Source organism: Procambarus clarkii, chromosome 14, assembly GCF_040958095.1.
Source record: "Procambarus clarkii isolate CNS0578487 chromosome 14, FALCON_Pclarkii_2.0, whole genome shotgun sequence".
NCBI classification, from domain to species: domain Eukaryota; kingdom Metazoa; phylum Arthropoda; class Malacostraca; order Decapoda; family Cambaridae; genus Procambarus; species Procambarus clarkii.
The window spans coordinates 40,881,137-40,901,479 of NC_091163.1; the positions used below are offsets into that span (position 1 = coordinate 40,881,137).

General features: G+C 49.8%; 2 protein-coding genes across 2 annotated transcripts in view; both read right to left on the reverse strand.

The window, feature by feature from the left end:
• LOC123770780 (uncharacterized) overlaps window positions 1-20,343 on the reverse strand; it is a 191,732-nt gene that overhangs the window by 66,379 nt on the left and 105,010 nt on the right. The gene's annotated exons all lie outside the window — the stretch shown is intronic.
• On the reverse strand, window positions 4,901-5,914 carry LOC123772710 (uncharacterized PPE family protein PPE24-like). The gene has a single exon (XM_045766054.2). It carries the CDS (start codon window positions 5,912-5,914, stop codon window positions 4,901-4,903), a length of 1,014 nt encoding a protein of 337 aa, XP_045622010.2.

Genomic DNA, 20,343 nt, shown 5'->3' on the forward strand with positions numbered 1-20,343 from the left:
GTTGGTCATGTTGAGTGAGTACTGGTTATGTTGGTCATGTTGAGTGAGTACTGGTTATGTTGGTCATGTTGAGTGAGTACTGGTTATGTTGGTCATGTTGAGTGAGTACTGGTTATGTTGGTCATGTTGAGTGAGTACTATGTTGGTCATGTTGAGTGTGTACTGGTTATGTTGGTCATGGTGAGTGTGTACTGGTTATGTTGGTCATGTTGAGTGTGTACTGGGTATGTTGGTCATGTTGAGTGTGTACTGGGTATGTTGGTCATGTTGAGTGTGTACTATGTTGGTCATGTTGAGTTTGTACTGGTTATGTTGGTCATGTTGAGTGTGTACTATGTTGGTCATGTTGAGTGTGTACTGGTTATGTTGGTCATGTTGAGTGAGTACTGGTTATGTTGGTCATGTTGAGTGTGTACTATGTTGGTCATGTTGAGTGAGTACTGGGTATGTTGGTCATGTTGAGTGAGTACTATGTTGGTCATGTTGAGTGTGTACTGGGTATGTTGGTCATGTTGAGTGTGTACTATGTTGGTCATGTTGAGTGTGTACTATGTTGGTCATGTTGAGTGTGTACTATGTTGGTCATGTTGAGTGAGTACTGGGTATGTTGGTCATGTTGAGTGTGTACTGGTTATGTTGGTCATGTTGAGTGTGTACTGGTTATGTTGGTCATGTTGAGTGAGTACTGGGTATGTTGGTCATGTTGAGTGTGTACTGGGTATGTTGGTCATGTTGAGTGTGTACTGGTTATGTTGGTCATGTTGAGTGTGTACTGGTTATGTTGGTCATGTTGAGTGTGTACTGGTTATGTTGGTCATGTTGAGTGAGTACTGGGTATGTTGGTCATGTTGAGCGTGTACTGGGTATGTTGGTCATGTTGAGTGTGTACTGGTTATGTTGGTCATGTTGAGTGTGTACTGGTTATGTTGGTCATGTTGAGTGTGTACTGGGTATGTTGGTCATGTTGAGTAAGTACTGGGTATGTTGGTCATGTTGAGTGAGTACTGGTTATGTTGGTCATGTTGAGTGAGTACTGGGTATGTTGGTCATGTTGAGTGAGTACTGGGTATGTTGGTCATGTTGAGTGTGTACTGGGTATGTTGGTCATGTTGAGTGTGTACTGGTTATGTTGGTCATGTTGAGTGAGTACTGGGTATGTTGGTCATGTTGAGTGAGTACTGGGTATGTTGGTCATGTTGAGTGTGTACTGGTTATGTTGGTCATGTTGAGTGTGTACTGGTTATGTTGGTCATGTTGAGTGTGTACTGGTTATGTTGGTCATGTTGAGTGTGTACTGGTTATGTTGGTCATGTTGAGTGTGTACTGGTTATGTTGGTCATGTTGAGTGTGTACTGGTTATGTTGGTCATGTTGAGTACTGGGTATGTTGGTCATGTTGAGTGTGTACTGGGTATGTTGGTCATGTTGAGTGTGTACTATGTTGGTCATGTTGAGTGAGTACTGGGTATGTTGGTCATGTTGAGTGAGTACTATGTTGGTCATGTTGAGTGTGTACTGGGTATGTTGGTCATGTTGAGTGAGTATCCACATTTGAAATCGAGAAATTAGTTAAAATTATGGTGTTTTAGTTAACATTAAACTGTTACTTTCATCACGTTTCTGGTTAACCAAAACCGTTCATTTTTTTACGTTTCTGACTAGACTAATCCGTTGACTTTTTTACGGAGTGGCGCATGGAGAGTAGATGGTAACCTTGACTCCGTTAACGAGGCACTTGTAGGCCTTGTATACAGCTAACAGTTGTGTATGCTTTTACACTACTCACATATACAATCATACATATATATACACACTGCAGCATACATAGACACTCATAAGTACTCACATATACACACATAGACACTCATAAGTACTCACATATACACACATAAATTCATTTTAAAATTCACTATATATATACACTCACACATACATTGACCGTCATAAGTGTCGACATATATATATATACATTCTCACATAGGTATTCATATGCACACTCATACGTAATACACTCAATATATACATGCATACACTCATACATAAACAATATGCACTCATGTATTATATACACAGGTTCTAACTCATTCACTTACAGAATCATATAAATACACCCACATATAGACTCATACACCCATACGTACACACACGCACACACTCAATGCATATACACACACATTAATATGAGCTCACATACACCCACATATAATCATATACATACTCATACATGTAAACACATACATACTCACAGAAACTGATATGTTCACACACACACACACACACACACACACACACACACACACACACACACACACACACACACACACACACACACACACACACACACACACACACACACACACACAAGGAATCAAGACTCATTTTTTTAATTTAGTGTTAAACCGTTTAACTAGCTTATCAAGACTGTAACTTGCTCAGCTAAATGAATTATGGAGTTCAGTTCCTGAGGCCATTATGTGATATGGTAATCTTTTTTTCACCTGATCTTTCCGGCATTCCTGAGTACAGGAGTTGTAGCTGATGTGTGGAAAAGGCTAACATAGTTCCAATCTACAAAAGTGGCAGCAGGGAAGACCCCCTTAATTATAGACCTGTATCATTGACAAGTGTAATAGTCAAAATATTGGAAAAACTAATCAAAACTAAATGGGTAGAACACCTGGAGAGAAATGATATAATATCACACAGATAATATGGTTTTCGATCTGGAAGATCCTGTGTATCGAATTTACTCAGTTTCTATGATCGAGCCACAGAGATATTACAGGAAAGAGATGGTTAGGTTGACTGCATCTATCTGGACCTAAAAAAGGCTTTCGACAGAGTTCCACATAAGAGGTTGTTCTGGAAACTGGAAAATATTGGAGGGGTGACAGGTAAGCTTCTAAAATGGATGAAAAATTTTCTGACTGATAGAAAAATGAGGGCAGTAATCAGAGGCAATGTATCGGACTGGAGAAATGTCACAAGTGGAGTACCACAGGGTTCAGTTCTTGCACCAGTGATGTTTATTGTGTACATAAATGATCTACCAGTTGGTATACAGAATTATATGAACATGTTTGCTGATGATGCTAAGATAATAGGAAGGATAAGAAACTTAGATGATTGTCATGCCCTTCAAGAAGACCTGGACAAAATAAGTACATGGAGCGCCACTTGGCAAATGGAATTTAATGTTAATAAATGCCATGTTATGGAATGTGGAATAGGAGAACATAGACCCCACACAACCTATATATTATGTGAGAAATCTTTAAAGAATTCTGATAAAGAAAGAGATCTAGGGGTGGTTCTAGATAGAAAACTATCACCTGAGGACCACATAAAGAATATTGTGCGAGGAGCCTATGCCACGCTTTCTAACTTCAGAATTGCTTTTAAATACATGGATGGCGATATACTAAAGAAATTGTTCACGACTTTTGTTAGGCCAAAGCTAGAATATGCAGCTGTTGTGTGGTGCCCATATCTTAAGAAGCACATCAACAAACTGGAAAAGGTGCAAAGACATGCTACTAAGTGGCTCCCAGAACTGAAGGGCAAGAGCTACGAGGAGAGTTTAGAGGCATTAAATATGCCAAAACTAGAAGACAGAAGAAAAAGGGGTGATATGATCACTACATACAAAATAGTAACAGGAATTGATAAAATTGATAGGGAAGATTTCCTGAGACCTGGAACTTTAAGAACAAGAGGTCATAGATATAAACTAGCTAAACACAGATGCCGAAGAAATATAAGAAAATTCACTTTCACAAATAGAGTGGTAGACGGTTGGAACAAGTTAAGTGAGAAGGTGGTGGAGGCCAAGACCGTCAGTAGTTTCAAAGCGTTATATATGACAAAGAGTGCTGGGAAGACGGGACACCACGAGCGTAGCTCTCATCCTGTAACTACACTTAGGTAATTACACTCCCACTGGTGAGAAGGAGAGATAGGGGGGGGACATGATAATAACATACAAGATTCTAAAGGAAATTAACCAAGCAGACACAGCAGCATTGTTCAAAGCCAGGAACAGCAGAACGACGGGTCACAGATGGTCACTGGAGACGCAAATGCGTCACTGAGACGTCAGGAAGAACGTTCCCAGCGTCAGAGCCATCAGTGGAACAGGTCACACGTACAAGTTGTTGAATCTAATTTGATTCAAAGTTTTAAATATAAATATCGTATAAGGGTGAGAAATGAGTCATTGCCTTAATCTACGAACGTTGGGAAGGCGGGGCCAGGAGCCTAGCTCAACCCTGCAAGTACATCATGATACGTACACACATACACACACACACACACATTCCTAGTATCGTGAATATGGTGATCATGTCCCCTCCCTCCCTTCCTTCCCTGCTTTTAGTAACAGGTTTGAGAAGACCTGAGAGAGAGAGACTCTTAGAAACACCTCACTGCCTGTCAGCCAATTGTGTACGTAAACAAACAGCTGGGTGGTTGATGCCCCCTCCCCCCCTTGGTGTGTGAGTGTGTGGGTGTGTGAGTGTGAGTGTGTGTGTCCCAGACTGAGACATCTGGGCAGCGGTGTACTATTACAGCGTCTCCTCGCCACAGCTGCCAGCCACCACAGCTGCGAGCCACCACAACTCACTACCACAATTCTCTGACGAAATCTTGGTCAAGACCCAGTGTAATAGTGGTGGTGGGGCTCGACCCTGGGCCCAAGGTGTGCCACAGACGCCAGGTACGCCGGCCAGCCATGCCACGCACCTCCTCCTGGCTGTAGGCAGCCTCTACTTTTACTTCCCGGTAAAAAGTTGGGCAAGTGTGTGTGTGCTCGTTCGAGGCTTTTTGTGAGCACGTTTGGGCACTGTCCGGGGGGACGTGGCCGGATATGAGGGCCTTCGGTTAAGAGATCCGGGTATACTGTTCTAGCCAGGTGTGTTGAAGCCAGATGTGTTGAGGTCAGGTGTGTTGAAGCCAGGTGTGTTGAAGCCAGGTGTGTTGAAGTCAGGTGTGTCGAGGTCAGGTGTGTTGAAGTCAGGTGTGTCGAGGTCAGGTGTGTTGAAGCCAGGTGTGTTGAAGCCAGATGTGTTGAAGCCAGATGTGTTGAAGCCAGGTGTGTTGTAGCCAGGTGTGTTGAAGCCAGATGTGTTGAAGCCAGGTGTGTTGAAGCCAGGTGTGTTGAAGTCAGGTGTGTTGAACCAAGATGTGTTGAAGCCAGGTGTGTTGAAGCAAGATGTGTTGAAGCCAGGTGTGTTGTAGCCAGGTGTGTTGAAGCCAGGTGTGTTGAAGCCAGATGTGTTGAAGTCAGGTGTGTTGAAGCCAGTTGTGTTGAAGCCAAGAGTGTTGAAGCCAGGTGTGTTGAAGCCAGGTGTGTTGAAGTCAGGTGTGTTGAAGCAAGATGTGTTGAAGCCAGGTGTGTTGAAGCCAGGTGTGTTGTAGCCAGGTGTGTTGAAGCCAGGTGTGTTGAAGCCAGATGTGTTGAAGTCAGGTGTGTTGAAGCCAGGTGTGTTGAAGTCAGGTGTGTTGAAGCCAGGTGTGTTGAAGCCAGGTGTGTTGTAGCCATATGTGTTGAAGCCAGGTGTGTTAAAGTCAGGTGTGTTGAAGTCAGGTGTGTTGAAGCCAGGTGTGTTGAAGCCAGGTGTGTTGAAGCCAGGTGTGTTGAAGCCAGGTGTGTTGAAGTCAGGTGTGTTGAAGTCAGGTGTGTTGAAGCCAGGTGTGTTGAAGCCAGGTGTGTTGAAGCCAGGTGTGTTGAAGTCAGGTGTGTTGAAGTCAGGTGTGTTGAAGCCAGGTGTGTTGAAGCCAGGTGTGTTGTAGCCATGTGTGTTGAAGCCAGGTGTGTTGAGGTCAGGTGCGTTGTAGCCATGTGTGTTGAAGCCAGGTGTGTTTGAAGCCAGGTGTGTTGAAGCCAGGTGTGTTGTAGCCAGGTGTGTTGAAGCCATGTGTGTTGTAGCCAGGAGTGTTGAAGTCAGGTGTGTTGAAGCCAGATGTGTTGTAGCCATGTGTGTTGAAGCCAGGTGTGTTGAAGCTAGGTGTGTTGAAGCCAGGTGTGTTGAAGCCAGGTGTGTTGAAGCCAGGAGTGTTGAAACCAGATGTGTTGAAGCCAGGTGTGTTGAGGTCAGGTGTGTTGTAGCCATGTGTGTTGAAGCCAGGTGTGTTGAGGTCAGATGTGTTTGAAGCCAGGTGTGTTGAAGCCAGGTGTGTTGTAGCCAGGTGTGTTGAAGCCATGTGTGTTGTAGCCAGGCGTATTGAAGCAAGATGTGTTAAAGCCAGATGTGTTGAAGCCAGGTGTGTTGAAGCCAGATGTGTTGAAGCCAGGTGTGTTGTAGCCAGGTGTGTTGAAGCCAGGAGTGTTGTAGCCAGGTGTGTTGAAGCCAGGTGTATTGAAGCCAGGTGTGTTGTAGCCAGATGTGTTGAAGCCAGGTGTGTTGTAGCCAGGTGTGTTGAAGCCAGGTGCATTGAAGCCAGGTGTGTTGTAGCCAGATGTGTTGAAGCCAGATGTGTTGAAGCCAGGTGTGTTGTAGCCAGATGTGTTGAAGCCAGGTGTGTTGTAGCCAGGTGTGTTGAAGCCAGGTGTGTTATAGCCAGATGTGTTGAAGCCAGGTGTGTTGTAGCCAGGTGTGATGAAGCCAGATGTGTTGAAGCCAGGTGTGTTGTAGCCAGATGTGTTGAAGCCAGGTGTGTTGTAGCCAGGTGTGTTGAAGCCAGGTGTGTTGTAGCCAGATGTGTTGAAGTCAGGTGTGTTGTAGCCAGGTGTGTTGAAGCCAGATGTGTTGAAGCCAGGTGTGTTGTAGCCAGATGTGTTGAAGCCAGGTGTATTGTAGCCAGGTGTGTTGAAGCCAGGTGTATTGAAGCCAGGTGTGTTGTAGCCAGATGTGTCGAAGCCAGGTGTGTTGTAGCCAGGTGTTTTGAAGCCAGATGTGTTGAAGCCAGGTGTGTTGTAGCCAGATGTGTTGAAGCCAGTTGTGTTGTAGCCAGGTGTGTTGAAGCCAGATGTGTTGAAGCCAGGTGTGTTGTAGCCAGATGTGTTGAAGCCAGGTGTGTTGAAGCCAGGAGTGTTGAAGCCAGATGTGTTGAAGCCAGGAGTGTCAAAGCCAGGAGTGTTGAAGCCAGGTGTATTGAAGCCAAATGTGTTGAAGCCAGGTGTGTTGAAGCCAGGATTGTTGAAGCCAGGATTGTTGAAGCCAGGTGTGTTGAAGCCAGGAGTGTTGAAGCCAGGTGTGTTGAAGCCAGATGTGTTGAAGCCAGGTGTGTTGAAGCCAGGAGTGTTGTAGCCAGGTGTGTTGAAGCCAGATGTGTTGAGTCCAGGTGTGTTGAAGCCAGGAGTGTTGTAGCCAGGTGTGTTGAAGCCAGATGTGTTGAAGCCAGGTGTGTTGAAGCCAGGTGTGTTGAAGCCAGGAGTGTTGAAGCCAGGTGTGTTGAAGCCAGGTGTGTTGAAGCCAGGTGTGTTGAAGCCAGGTGTGTTGAAGCCAGGAGTGTTGAAGCCAGGTGTGTTGAAGCCAGGTGTGTTGAAGCCAGGTGTTTTGAAGCCAGGTGTTTTGAAGCCAGGATTGTTGAAGCCAGGTGTGTTGAAGCCAGGAGTGTTGAAGCCAGGTGTGTTGAAGCCAGGAGTGTTGAAGCCAGGTGTGTTGAAGCCAGATGTGTTGAAGCCAGGTGTGTTGAAGCCAGGAGTGTTGTAGCCAGGTGTGTTGAAGCCAGATGTGTTGAGTCCAGGTGTGTTGAAGCCAGGAGTGTTGTAGCCAGGTGTGTTGAAGCCAAATGTGTTGAAGCCAGGTGTGTTGAAGCCAGGTGTGTTGAAGCCAGGTGTGTTGAAGCCAGGTGTGTTGAAGCCACGAGTGTTGAAGCCAGGTGTGTTGAAGCCAGGTGTGTCGAAGCCACGAGTGTTGAAGCCAGGTGTGTTGAAGCCAGGAGTGTCGAAGCCAGGAGTGTTGAAGCCAGATGTGTTGAAGCCAGGTGTGTTGAAGTCAGATGTGTTGAAGCCAGGTGTGTTGAAGTCAGATGTGTTGAAGCCAGATGTGTTGAAGTCAGATGTGTTGAAGCCAGATGTGAAGAAGTCAAACACATGACAAAATTATTTGTTTATAGTCTAAAGATTCAACATTTTAAAGATTTTTCATGTTTCTAAAGTGACTAAAAACATGATATATTTTATTCAAGAAATATTTTGTAATTTATTGATTATTTAATCGTCCTAATATTAACAAATAAAAACTTTACATTTTAGTAAGGAAAACATGGGTAAAGTGATAGAGAAAAGTGAAGGTGTTTAGGTGAAGACTGGCTTCTTGAAGGGAGAGAGGCGGGGGCCAGGAGTTACACCTCAACCACCAGCCACCTACACCCTCACACACCCTAACCAACACACCCTCACCCCAACACACCCTCACACACCTGCACACACCCTCACACACCTGCACACACCCTCACACACCTGCACACACCCTCACACACCCTCACACACCCTCACACACCTGCACACACCCACACACACCCTCACACACCCTCACACACCTGCACACACCCACCCACACCCCAACACACCCTCACACACCTGCACACACCCACACACCCACGAGGTAAACACAAGAGATGAGGAGGAGCAAATATTGATGGTAGGGTTGATGAGGGTCTGGGCCAGAATGACAGCACCCGCTGAGGTCTCTTATATCCTGCCTGGCTAAGACTCTGATATTGTGGGGTGGGGTGGGTGCTGCTGCCTCCACCCTCACCCTCCACCCACACCCTCCACCCTCACCCTCCACCCTCACCCTCCACCCACACCCTCCACCCTCACCCTCCACCCTCACCCACCACCCACACCCTCCACCCACACCCTCCACCCTCACCCTCCACCCACACCCTCCACCCACACCCACCACCCTCACCCTCCACCCACACCCTCCACCCACAACCTCCAACCACACCCTCCAACCACACCCTCCACCCACACCCTCACCCTCCACCCTCACCCACCACCCACACCCTCCACCCTCACCCTCCACCCTCACCCTGAACCCTCACCCACCACCCACACCCTCCACCCACACCCACCACCCACACCCACCACCCACACCCTCCACCTACACCCTCCACCCACACCCTCCACCCACACCCTCCACCCACACCCTCCAACCACACCCTCCACCCTCACCCACACCCACACCCTCCACCCACACCCTCCACCCACAACCACCACCCACACCCTCCACATACACCCTCCACCCACACCCACCACCCACACCCTCCACCCACACCCACCACCCACACCCTCCACCCACACCCTCCACCCACACCCTCCACCCACACCCACCACCCACACCCTCCACCCACACCCACCACCCACACCCTCCACCCACACCCTCCACCCACACCCACACCCTCCACCCACACCCACCACCCACACCCTCCACCCACACCCTCCACCCACACCACCCACCCGCACCCACCACCCACACCCTCCACCCTCACCCACACCCTCCACCCACACCCACACCCTCCACCCACACCCTCCACCCACAACCACCACCTACACCCTCCACCCACACCCTCCACCCACACCCACCACCCACACCCTCCACCCACACCCACCACCCACACCCTCCACCCACACCCACCACCCACACCCTCCACCCACACCCACCACCCACACCCTCCACCCACACCCACCACCCACACCCTCCACCCACACCCTCACCCGAGGTTGTAACGTTACAGGTGCCCGTCACGTGGTCCATCAGGTGACCGTCACGCGGCCCATCAGGTGACCGTCACGCGGCCCATCAGGTGACCGTCACGCGGCCCATTAGGTGGGCGTCACGTGGTCCATCAGGTGACCGTCACGCGGCCCATCAGGTGACCGTCACGTGGTCCATCAGGTGACCGTCACGCGGCCCATCAGGTGACCGTCACGTGGCCCATCAGGTGACCGTCACGTGGGCCATCAAGTGACCGTCACGCGGCCCATCAGGTGACCGTCACGCGGCCCATCAGGTGACCGTCACGCGGCCCATCAGGTGACCGTCACGCGGTCCATCAGGTGACCGTCACGCGGTCCATCAGGTGACCGTCACGCGGCCCATCAGGTGACCGTCACGTGGGCCATCAGGTGACCGTCATGCGGTCCATCAGGTGACCGTCACGTGGCCCATCAGGTGACCGTCACGTGGTCCATCAGGTGACCGTCACGCGGCCCATCAGGTGGGCGTCACGCGGTCCATCAGGTGACCGTCACGCGGTCCATCAGGTGACCGTCACGTGGGCCATCAAGTGACCGTCACGCGGCCCATCAGGTGACCGTCACGCGGCCCATCAGGTGACCGTCACGCGGTCCATCAGGTGACCGTCACGCGGCCCATCAGGTGACCGTCACGTGGGCCATCAGGTGACCGTCACGCGGTCCATCAGGTGACCGTCACGTGGCCCATCAGGTGACCGTCACGCGGCCCATCAGGTGACCGTCACGCGGCCCATTAGGTGGGCGTCACGTGGCCCATCAGGTGACCGTCACGTGGCCCATCAGGTGCCAGGAGCCACTCAGAGGGACAAGATGGCGGCTAACGAGGACGAATGTGTAATTGGCTTGTGACTGGAGTTATCACACGAGGACACGGCCACTACCACCTCAGACTACTAACTACCCTACCACTCAACTACCATCCGCGCCAGCTGTCATTCCCACAAACTACCATTCCCACAAACTACCATTCCCACTACCAACCATTCCCACTAACTACCATTCCCACAAACTACCATTCCCACAAACTACCATTCCCACAAACTACCATTCCCACTAACTACCATTCCCACAAACTACCATTCCCACAAACTACCATTCCCACTAACTACCATTCCCACTAACTACCATTCCCACTAACTACCATTCCCACAAACTACCATTCCCACAAACTACTATTCCCACAAACTACCATTCCCACAAACTACCATTCCCACAAACAACCATTCCCACAAACTACCATTCCCACAAACTACCATTCCCACAAACTACCATTCCCACAAACTACCATTCCCATAAACTACCATTCCCACTAACTACCATTCCCACTAACTACCATTCCCACAAACTACCATTCCCACAAACTACCATTCCCACAAACAACCATTCCCACAAACTACCATTCCCACAAACTACCATTCCCACTAACTACCATTCCCACTAACTACCATTCCCACAAACAACCATTCCCACTAACTACCATTCCCACTAACTACCATTCCCACAAACTACCATTCCCACAAACTACCATTCCCACTACCTACCATTCCCACAAACTACCATTCCCACAAACTACCATTCCCACTAACTACCATTCCCACTAACTACCATTCCCACAAACTACCATTCCCACAAACTACCATTCCCACAAACTACCATTCCCACTAACTACCATTCCCACTAACTACCATTCCCACAAACAGCCATTCCCACAAACTACCATTCCCACAAACAGCCATTCCCACAAACTACCATTCCCACAAACTACCATTCCCACAAACAGCCATTCCCACAAACTACCATTCCCACTAACTACCATTCCCACAAACTACCATTCCCACAAACAGCCATTCCCACAAACAACCATTCCCACTAACTACCATTCCCACTAACTACCATTCCCACAAACAACCATTCCCACTAACTACCATTCCCACTAACTACCATTCCCACAAACAACCATTCCCACTAACTACCATTCCCACTAACTACCATTCCCACAAACAACCATTCCCACTAACTACCATTCCCACTAACTACCATTCCCACAAACAACCATTCCCACTAACTACCATTCCCACTAACTACCATTCCCACAAAGTACCATTCCCACAAACAGCCATTCCCACAAACTACCATTCCCACAAACTACCATTCCCACAAACAGCCATTCCCACAAACTACCATTCCCACAAACTACCATTCCCACAAACAGCCATTCCCACAAACTACCATTCCCACAAACTACCATTCCCACAAACTACCATTCCCACAAACAGCCATTCCCACAAACTACTGTTCCCACAAACTACCGTTACCAATCCGCGTTTGTAATCATCAACACAGCTGGTGTGTGTGTGGTTCCGTGTCACATATCAGGACCAGCCCATCAGCTCTTCTCGTCCGGTTTGATGTATATAGCGAAGCTACCATATGTGTGGGGCCATTTTGGCATCTGCAGCCTCCTCTATAGCTTCTATACAATTATAGAAGTCAATTACTATAATTATTAGTTAGAAACAGCCCTGGCAGTGGTAACTGTGTTTACAAAACATATTCTATAAGGAAAATGAAGAATTTATTTACATTTGTCACAAAATTTCTCAAAAATAAGATTTTTTCTTAATAAATTGTAAAATATTTTTAATAGAAATACTATTCAATCAGCTTTAATGCAAATCACAAATTAATGCAAATAAAAATTACAAAGCCCTCGAACCCGATGCCGAAGCTGGGTTTTTACAGCTAACCCGACCCCACTCGGGCCTATGGTGTCTGGGAATATCCAGGTCCGGCGTTCGAGACAACTTCATTGCCTCAAAATGATTTTCGTGAGCTAAGGATTTAGGTTTAAGGTTATAGCAGGAATGTTCTCTGTATGTCTCGTCATCTTCACTGGGGCGAGGAAGGAACAGAAGCAGTACTTTAAGGTGCGGTTCTGGCCAGTAAGTGGACGGGTGACCACGTGGGTGTAGGCTTATCCTTGGTTGGAAGACCTTGAGAGGACGCCTCCTTCCTCTCTAATCTCATCTCCCCCCCCCCTCCCTCCTCTCTACACACGCACGCACCCACACGCACGTACCCACTCACACACACGCACGCATGTAACCACACGCACACGCACCCACACGCACGTACCCACACACTCGCACACGCACCCACACGCACGTACCCACACACACACACACACACACACACACACACACACACACACACACACACACACACCCACACACACACACATACACACACACACACACACACACACCCACACACACACACATACACACCCACATACACACACACGCATTATATATATATATATATATATATATATATATATATATATATATATATATATATATATATATATATATATATATATATATATATATATATATATATATATATATATATATATATATATATAATATATTTTGAAAGCAGTGTTTCTTGTAAACATATATTGTTAAATATGACAGAAAGAGTAAGATTAATGATTCTAACACGAATCTTCTCAACATTTCATACGTTTTTCTTCACTGTCGAAGGTAACTGAAAAGTTAACTGTCCAAAGTTCATTTTCACATTTTTATTTATTTTCTGACGCTAAAAGCGTTTCGCAAGAGACTTCTCACATTTTCAAAGACAGATTTTCATGTACTCAGTTTCAGGCTTATATTTGTTTTTGAGTGAGGTGATAGAACACAAACCAATGGATAATTATTAGGTGAAGATAATTTTATGTAGTTAGAACATGAATTATTGTGTATCTTGTCTTCTAGCTTCTGTGTTGATTTGGGGTCATGAAGTGGATAGAATGTAATTATGTGTTAATTGGCTGTTGATTGCTGGTGTTGACTTTTTGATGTGTAGTGCCTCGCTGATGTCGAGTCGCCTGCTATCGCTGTATCTATCGATAATATCTGTGTTGCTTGTTAGGATCTCTCTGGTGATGATCTGGTTGTGTTAGGAGATTATATGTTCCTAGATGGCACCAAGTGTATTGGCATTTGCCTTTCCATTAGATAATTTCAGCGACGTGGAGAGCGAGGGACCTGCTGCATGGGTAACAGCTTCTCCATAGCGACCTACCCAGACTTTGTGCCCTGGAGAGCAACCAGGATGGTTTGTGAGCTGTAATTGGTAGTTATGGTTGAGGTGTAATTGGCAGTTATGGTTGAGTTGAATGAGGTGATCAGCTCTGGTAGTTTGTGAGGGCCTCGCCCTCATCTTTGTTTTTTCCTCATTTGTTTTCATTCCTCATAGTTGGGACAGGAAGCCTGTGCACCTCATTCAAGGCTCCGTGAGTCTGCCTCCATGACGCGACCCACAATAGTTCTCTGAGTCACAGGTATTGACAGGTGTGTGACGCGAGGTGGCAGGTGTAGGGAAGGGTGGAGAGGTGTGTTGATGTACCCGGGAGTCGAACCCTGGGCCAGGGTGTGTGTGAGTGTGGCCCCGGAGGGCTGACCTTGGTGGGGTCTCCGTGGCGCAAAGGTTAAGTATTTTGGTGAGTGATGTGGTGGTGAGGGCGCTCCCTCACTACTCTCCCTCACTACTCTCCCTCACTACTCTCCCTCACTACTCTCCCTCACTACTCTCCCTCACCACTCTCCCTCACTACTCTCCCTCACTACTCTCCCTCACCACTCTCCCTCACTACTCTCCCTCACTACTCTCCCTCACCACTCTCCCTCACTACTCTCCCTCACTACTCTCCCTCACCACTCTCCCTCACTACTCTCCCTCACTACTCTCCCTCACCACTCTCCCTCACTACTCTCCCTCACCACTCTCCCTCACCACTCTCCCTCACTACCCTCACTACTCTCCCTCACAACTCTCCCTCACTACTCTCCCTCACCACTCTCCCTCACTACCCTCACTACTCTCCCTCACTACTCTCCCTCACTACTCTCCCTCACTACTCTCCCTCACCACCACTCTCCCTCACCACTCTCCCTCACTACTCTCCCTCACTACTCTCCCTCACTACTCTCCCTCACCACTCTCCCTCACCACTCTCCCTCCCTACTCTCCCTCACCACTCTCCCTCACTACTCTCCCTCACTACTCTCCCTCACCACTCTCCCTCACCACTCTCCCTCACTACCCTCACTCCTCTCCCTCACTACTCTTCCTCACTACACTCCCTCACCACTCTCCCTCACTACACTCCCTCACTACTCTCCCTCACTACTCTCCCTCACCACTCACCACTCTCCCTCACTACCCTCACTACTCTCCCTCACTACTCTCCCTCACTACTCTCCCTCACCACTTTCCCTCACTACTCTCCCTCACTACTATCCCTCACTACTCTCCCTCACTACTCTCCCTCACCACCACTCTCACTCACTACTCTCCCTCACTACTCTCCCTCACTACTCTCCCTCACCACTCTCCCTCACCACTCTCCCTCCCTACTCTCCCTCACCACTCTCCCTCACTACCCTCACTACTCTCCCTCACAACTCTCCCTCACCACTCTCCCTCACCACTCTCCCTCACTACCCTCACTCCTCTCCCTCACTACTCTCCCTCACTACACTCCCTCACCACTCTCCCTCACTACTCTCCCTCACTACTCTCCCTCACAACTCTCCCTCACCACTCTCCCTCACCACTCTCCCTCACCACTCTCCCTCACCACTCTCCCTCACTACCCTCACTCCTCTCCCTCACTACTCTCCCTCACTACACTCCCTCACCACTCTCCCTCACTACTCTCCCTCACTACTCTCCCTCACTACTCTCCCTCACTACTCTCCCTCACTACTCTCCCTCACCACTCACCACTCTCTCTCACTACCCTCACTACTCTCCCTCACTACTCTCCCTCACTACTCTCCCTCACTACCCTCACCACTCTCCCTCCCTACTCTCCCTCACCACTCACCACTCTCCCTCACCACTCTCCCTCACCACTCTCCCTCACTACTCTCCCTCACCACTCACCACTCTCCTCCACCACTCTCCCTCACTACCCTCACTACTCTTCCTCACTACTCTCCCTCACCACTCTCCCTCACCACTCTCCCTCACTACTCTTGCTCACCACTCTCCCTCACTACTCTCCCTCACCACTCTCCCTCACTACTCTCCCTCACTACTCTCCCTCACTACTCTCCCTCACTACTCTTGCTCACCACTCTCCCTCACTACTCTCCCTCACCACTCTCCCTCACCGCTCTCCCTCACTACTCTCCCTCACTACTCTCCCTCACTACTCTCCCTCACTACTCTCCCTCACCACTCTCCCTCACTACTCTCCCTCACCACTCTCCCTCACTACTCTCCCTCACCACTCTCCATCACCACTCTCCCTCACCACACTCCCTCACCACTCTCCCTCACCACTCTCCCTCACCACTCTCCCTCACTACTCTCCCTCACTACCCTCACTACTCTCCCTCAATACTCTCCCTCACCACTCTCCCTCACTACTCTCCCTCACCACTCTCCCTCACCACTCTCCCTCACCACTCTCCCTCGCTACTCTCCCTCACCACTCTCCCTCACCACTCTCCCTCATTACTCTCCCTCACCACTCTCCCTCACTACCCTCCCTCACCACTCTCCATCACCACTCTCCCTCACCACACTCCCTCACCACTCTCCCTCACCACTCTCCCTCACCACTCTCCCTCACCACTCTCCCTCACTACTCTCCCTCACCACTCTCCCTCACCACTCTCCCTCACTACTCTCCTTCACTACTCTCCCTCACTACTCTCCCTCACCACTCTCCCTCACCACTCTCCCTCACAACCCTCACTACTCTCCCTCAATACTCTCCCTCACCACTCTCCCTCACTACTCTCCCTCACTACCCTCCCTCACCACTCTCCCTCACCACTCTCCCTCACTACCCTCACTACTCTCCCTCAATACTCTCCCTCACCACTCTCCCTCACTACTCTCCCTCACCACTCTCCCTCACCACTCTCCCTCACCACTCTCCCTCACCACTCTCCCTCACTACTCTCCCTCACTACTCTCCCTCACTACCCTCCCTCACCACTCTCCCTCACCACTCTCCCTCCCCACTCTCCCTCACCACTCTCCCTCACCACTCTCCCTCACTACTCTTCCTCACTACCCTCACCCACCACTCTCCCTCACTACTCTCCCTCACTACCCTCCCTCACCACTTTCCCTCACCACTCTCCCTCACTACTCTCACCACTCTCCCTCACTACTCTCCCTCACTACCCTCCCTCACCACTTTCCCTCACCACTCTCCCTCACTACTCTCCCTCACCACTCTCCCTCACTACTCTCCCTCACTACTCTCCCTCACCACTCTCCCTCACCGCTCTCCCTCACTACTCTCCCTCACTACTCTCCCTCACTACTCTCCCTCACTACTCTCCCTCACCACTCTCCCTCACTACTCTCCCTCACCACTCTCCCTCACCACTCTCCATCACCACTCTCCCTCACCACACTCCCTCGCCACTCTCCCTCACCACTCTCCCTCACCACTCTCCCTCACTACTCTCCCTCACTACCCTCACTACTCTCCCTCAATACTCTCCCTCACCACTCTCCCTCACCACTCTCCCTCACTACTCTCCCTCACCACTCTCCCTCACCACTCTCCCTCACCACTCTCCCTCGCTACTCTCCCTCACCACTCTCCCTCACCACTCTCCCTCACCACTCTCCCTCACTACCCTCCCTCACCACTCTCCATCACCACTCTCCCTCACCACACTCCCTCACCACTCTCCCTCACCACTCTCCCTCACCACTCTCCCTCACCACTCTCCCTCACTACTCTCCCTCACCACTCTCCCTCACCACTCTCCCTCACTACTCTCCTTCACTACTCTCCCTCACTACTCTCCCTCACCACTCTCCCTCACCACTCTCCCTCACTACCCTCACTACTCTCCCTCAATACTCTCCCTCACCACTCTCCCTCACTACTCTCCCTCACTACCCTCCCTCACCACTCTCCCTCACCACTCTCCCTCACTACCCTCACTAATCTCCCTCAATACTCTCCCTCACCACTCTCCCTCACTACTCTCCCTCACCACTCTCCCTCACCACTCTCCCTCACCACTCTCCCTCACCACTCTCCCTCACTACTCTCCCTCACTACTCTCCCTCACTACCCTCCCTCACCACTCTCCCTCACCACTCTCCCTCCCCACTCTCCCTCACCACTCTCCCTCACCACTCTCCCTCACTACTCTTCCTCACTACCCTCACCCACCACTCTCCTTCACTACTCTCCCTCACTACCCTCCCTCACCACTTTCCCTCACCACTCTCCCTCACTACTCTCACCACTCTCCCTCACTACTCTCCCTCACTACCCTCCCTCACCACTTTCCCTCACCACTCTCCCTCACTACTCTCCCTCACCACTCTCCCTCACTACTCTCCCTCACTACTCTCCCTCACCACTCTCCCTCACTACTCTCCCTCACCACTCTCCCTCACCACTCTCCCTCACCACTCTCACCACTCTCCCTCACCCCTCTTCCTCACCACTCTCCCTCACCACTCTCCCTCACTACTCTCACCACTCTCCCTCACCACTCTCCCTCACTACTCTCACCACTCTCCCTCACCACTCTTCCTCACCACTCTCCCTCACTACTCTCCCTCACTACTCTCCCTCACCACTCTCCCTCACTACTCTCCCTCACCACTCTCCCTCACTACTCTCCCTCGCCACTCTCCCTCACTACTCTCCCTCACCACTCTCCCTCACTACTCTCCCTCACCACTCTCCAGGTGTATGAGAGCAGGTGTGTGAGTGCAGGTGTATGAGAGCAGGTGTATGAGAGCAGGTGTGTGAGAGCAGGTGTATGAGAGCAGGTGTGTGAGTGCAGGTGTGTGAGAGCAGGTGTATGAAAGCAGGTGTATGAGTGCAGGTGTGTGAGAGCAGGTGTATGAGTGCAGGTGTGTGAGTGCAGGTGTATGAGTGCAGGTGTATGAGTGCTGGTGTATGAGAGCAGGTGTATGAGTGCAGGTGTATGAGAGCAGGTGTATGAGTGCAGGTGTATGAGTGCAGGTGTATGAGAGCAGGTGTATGAGTGCAGGTGTATGAGTGTAGGTGTATGAGTGCAGGTGTATGAGAGCAGGTGTATGAGTGCAGGTGTATGAGTGCAGGTGTGTGAGAGCAGGTGTATGAGTGCAGGTGTATGAGTGCAGGTGTGTGAGTGCAGGTGTATGAGAGCAGGTGTGTGAGAGCAGGTGTGTGAGTGCAGGTGTATGAGTGCAGGTGTGTGAGAGCAGGTGTATGAGTGCAGGTGTATGAGTGCAGGTGTGTGAGAGCAGGTGTGTGAGTGCATGTGTATGAGTGCAGGTGTGTGAGAGCAGGTGTATGAGTGCAGGTGTATGAGTGCAGGTGTGTGAGAACAGGTGTGTGAGTGCAGGTGTATGAGTGCAGGTGTGTGAGAGCAGGTGTATGAGTGCAGGTGTATGAGTGCAGGTGTGTGAGAGCAGGTGTGTGAGTGCAGGTGTATGAGTGCAGGTGTGTGAGAGCAGGTGTATGAGTGCAGGTGTATGAGTGCAGGTGTGTGAGTGCAGGTGTATGAGTGCAGGTGTATGAGAGTGGTGTATGAGTGCAGGTGTATGAGTGCAGGTGTATGAGTGCAGGTGTGTGAGTGCAGGTGTATGAGTGCAGGTGTATGAGTGCAGGTGTATGAGTGCAGGTGTGTGAGTGCAGGTGTATGAGTGCAGGTGTATGAGTGCAGGTGTATGAGAGCAGGTGTATGAGTGCAGGTGTATGAGAGCAGGTGTATGAGTGCAGGTGTATGAGAGCAGGTGTATGAGTGCAGGTGTATGAGAGCAGGTGTGTGAGTGCAGGTGTATGAGTGCAGGTGTATGAGTGCAGGTGTATGAGTGCAGGTGTATGAGAGCAGGTGTATGAGTGCAGGTGTATGAGAGCAGGTGTATGAGTGCAGGTGTATGAGAGCAGGTGTGTGAGTGCAGGTGTATGAGAGCAGGTGTGTGAGTGCAGGTACTCACCTAATTTTACTCACCTAGTTGTGCTTGCGGGGGTTGAGCTCTGGCTCTTTGGTCCCGCCTCTCAACTGTCAATCAACTGGTGTACAGGTTCCTGAGCCTACTGGGCTCTATCATATCTACATTATAAACTGTGTATGGAGTCAGCCTCCACCACATCACTGCCTAATGCATTCCACCTGTTAACTACTCTGACACTGAAAAAATTCTTTCTAACGTCTCTGTGGCTCATCTGGGTACTCAGTCTCCACCTGTATCCCCTTGTTCGTGTCCCACCCGTGCTGAAGAGTTTGTCTTTGTCCACCCTGTCAATTCCCCTGAGAATTTTGTAGGTGGTTATCATGTCTCCCCTTACTCTTCTGTTTTCCAGGGACGTGAGGTTCAGTTCCTTCAGCCTTTCCTCGTAGCTCAATCCTCTCAGTTCCGGGACCAGTCTGGTGGCATACCGCTGAATCTTCTCTAACTTTGTCTTGTGTTTAACTAGGTATGGACTCCAGGCTGGAGCTGCATACTCCAGGATTGGTCTTACATAAGTGGTATACAGGGTCCTGAACGATTCCTTACACAAGTTTCTAAAGGCAGTTCTTATGTTGGCCAGTCTAGCATATGCCGCTGATGATATCCTTTTGATGTGGGCCTCTGGGG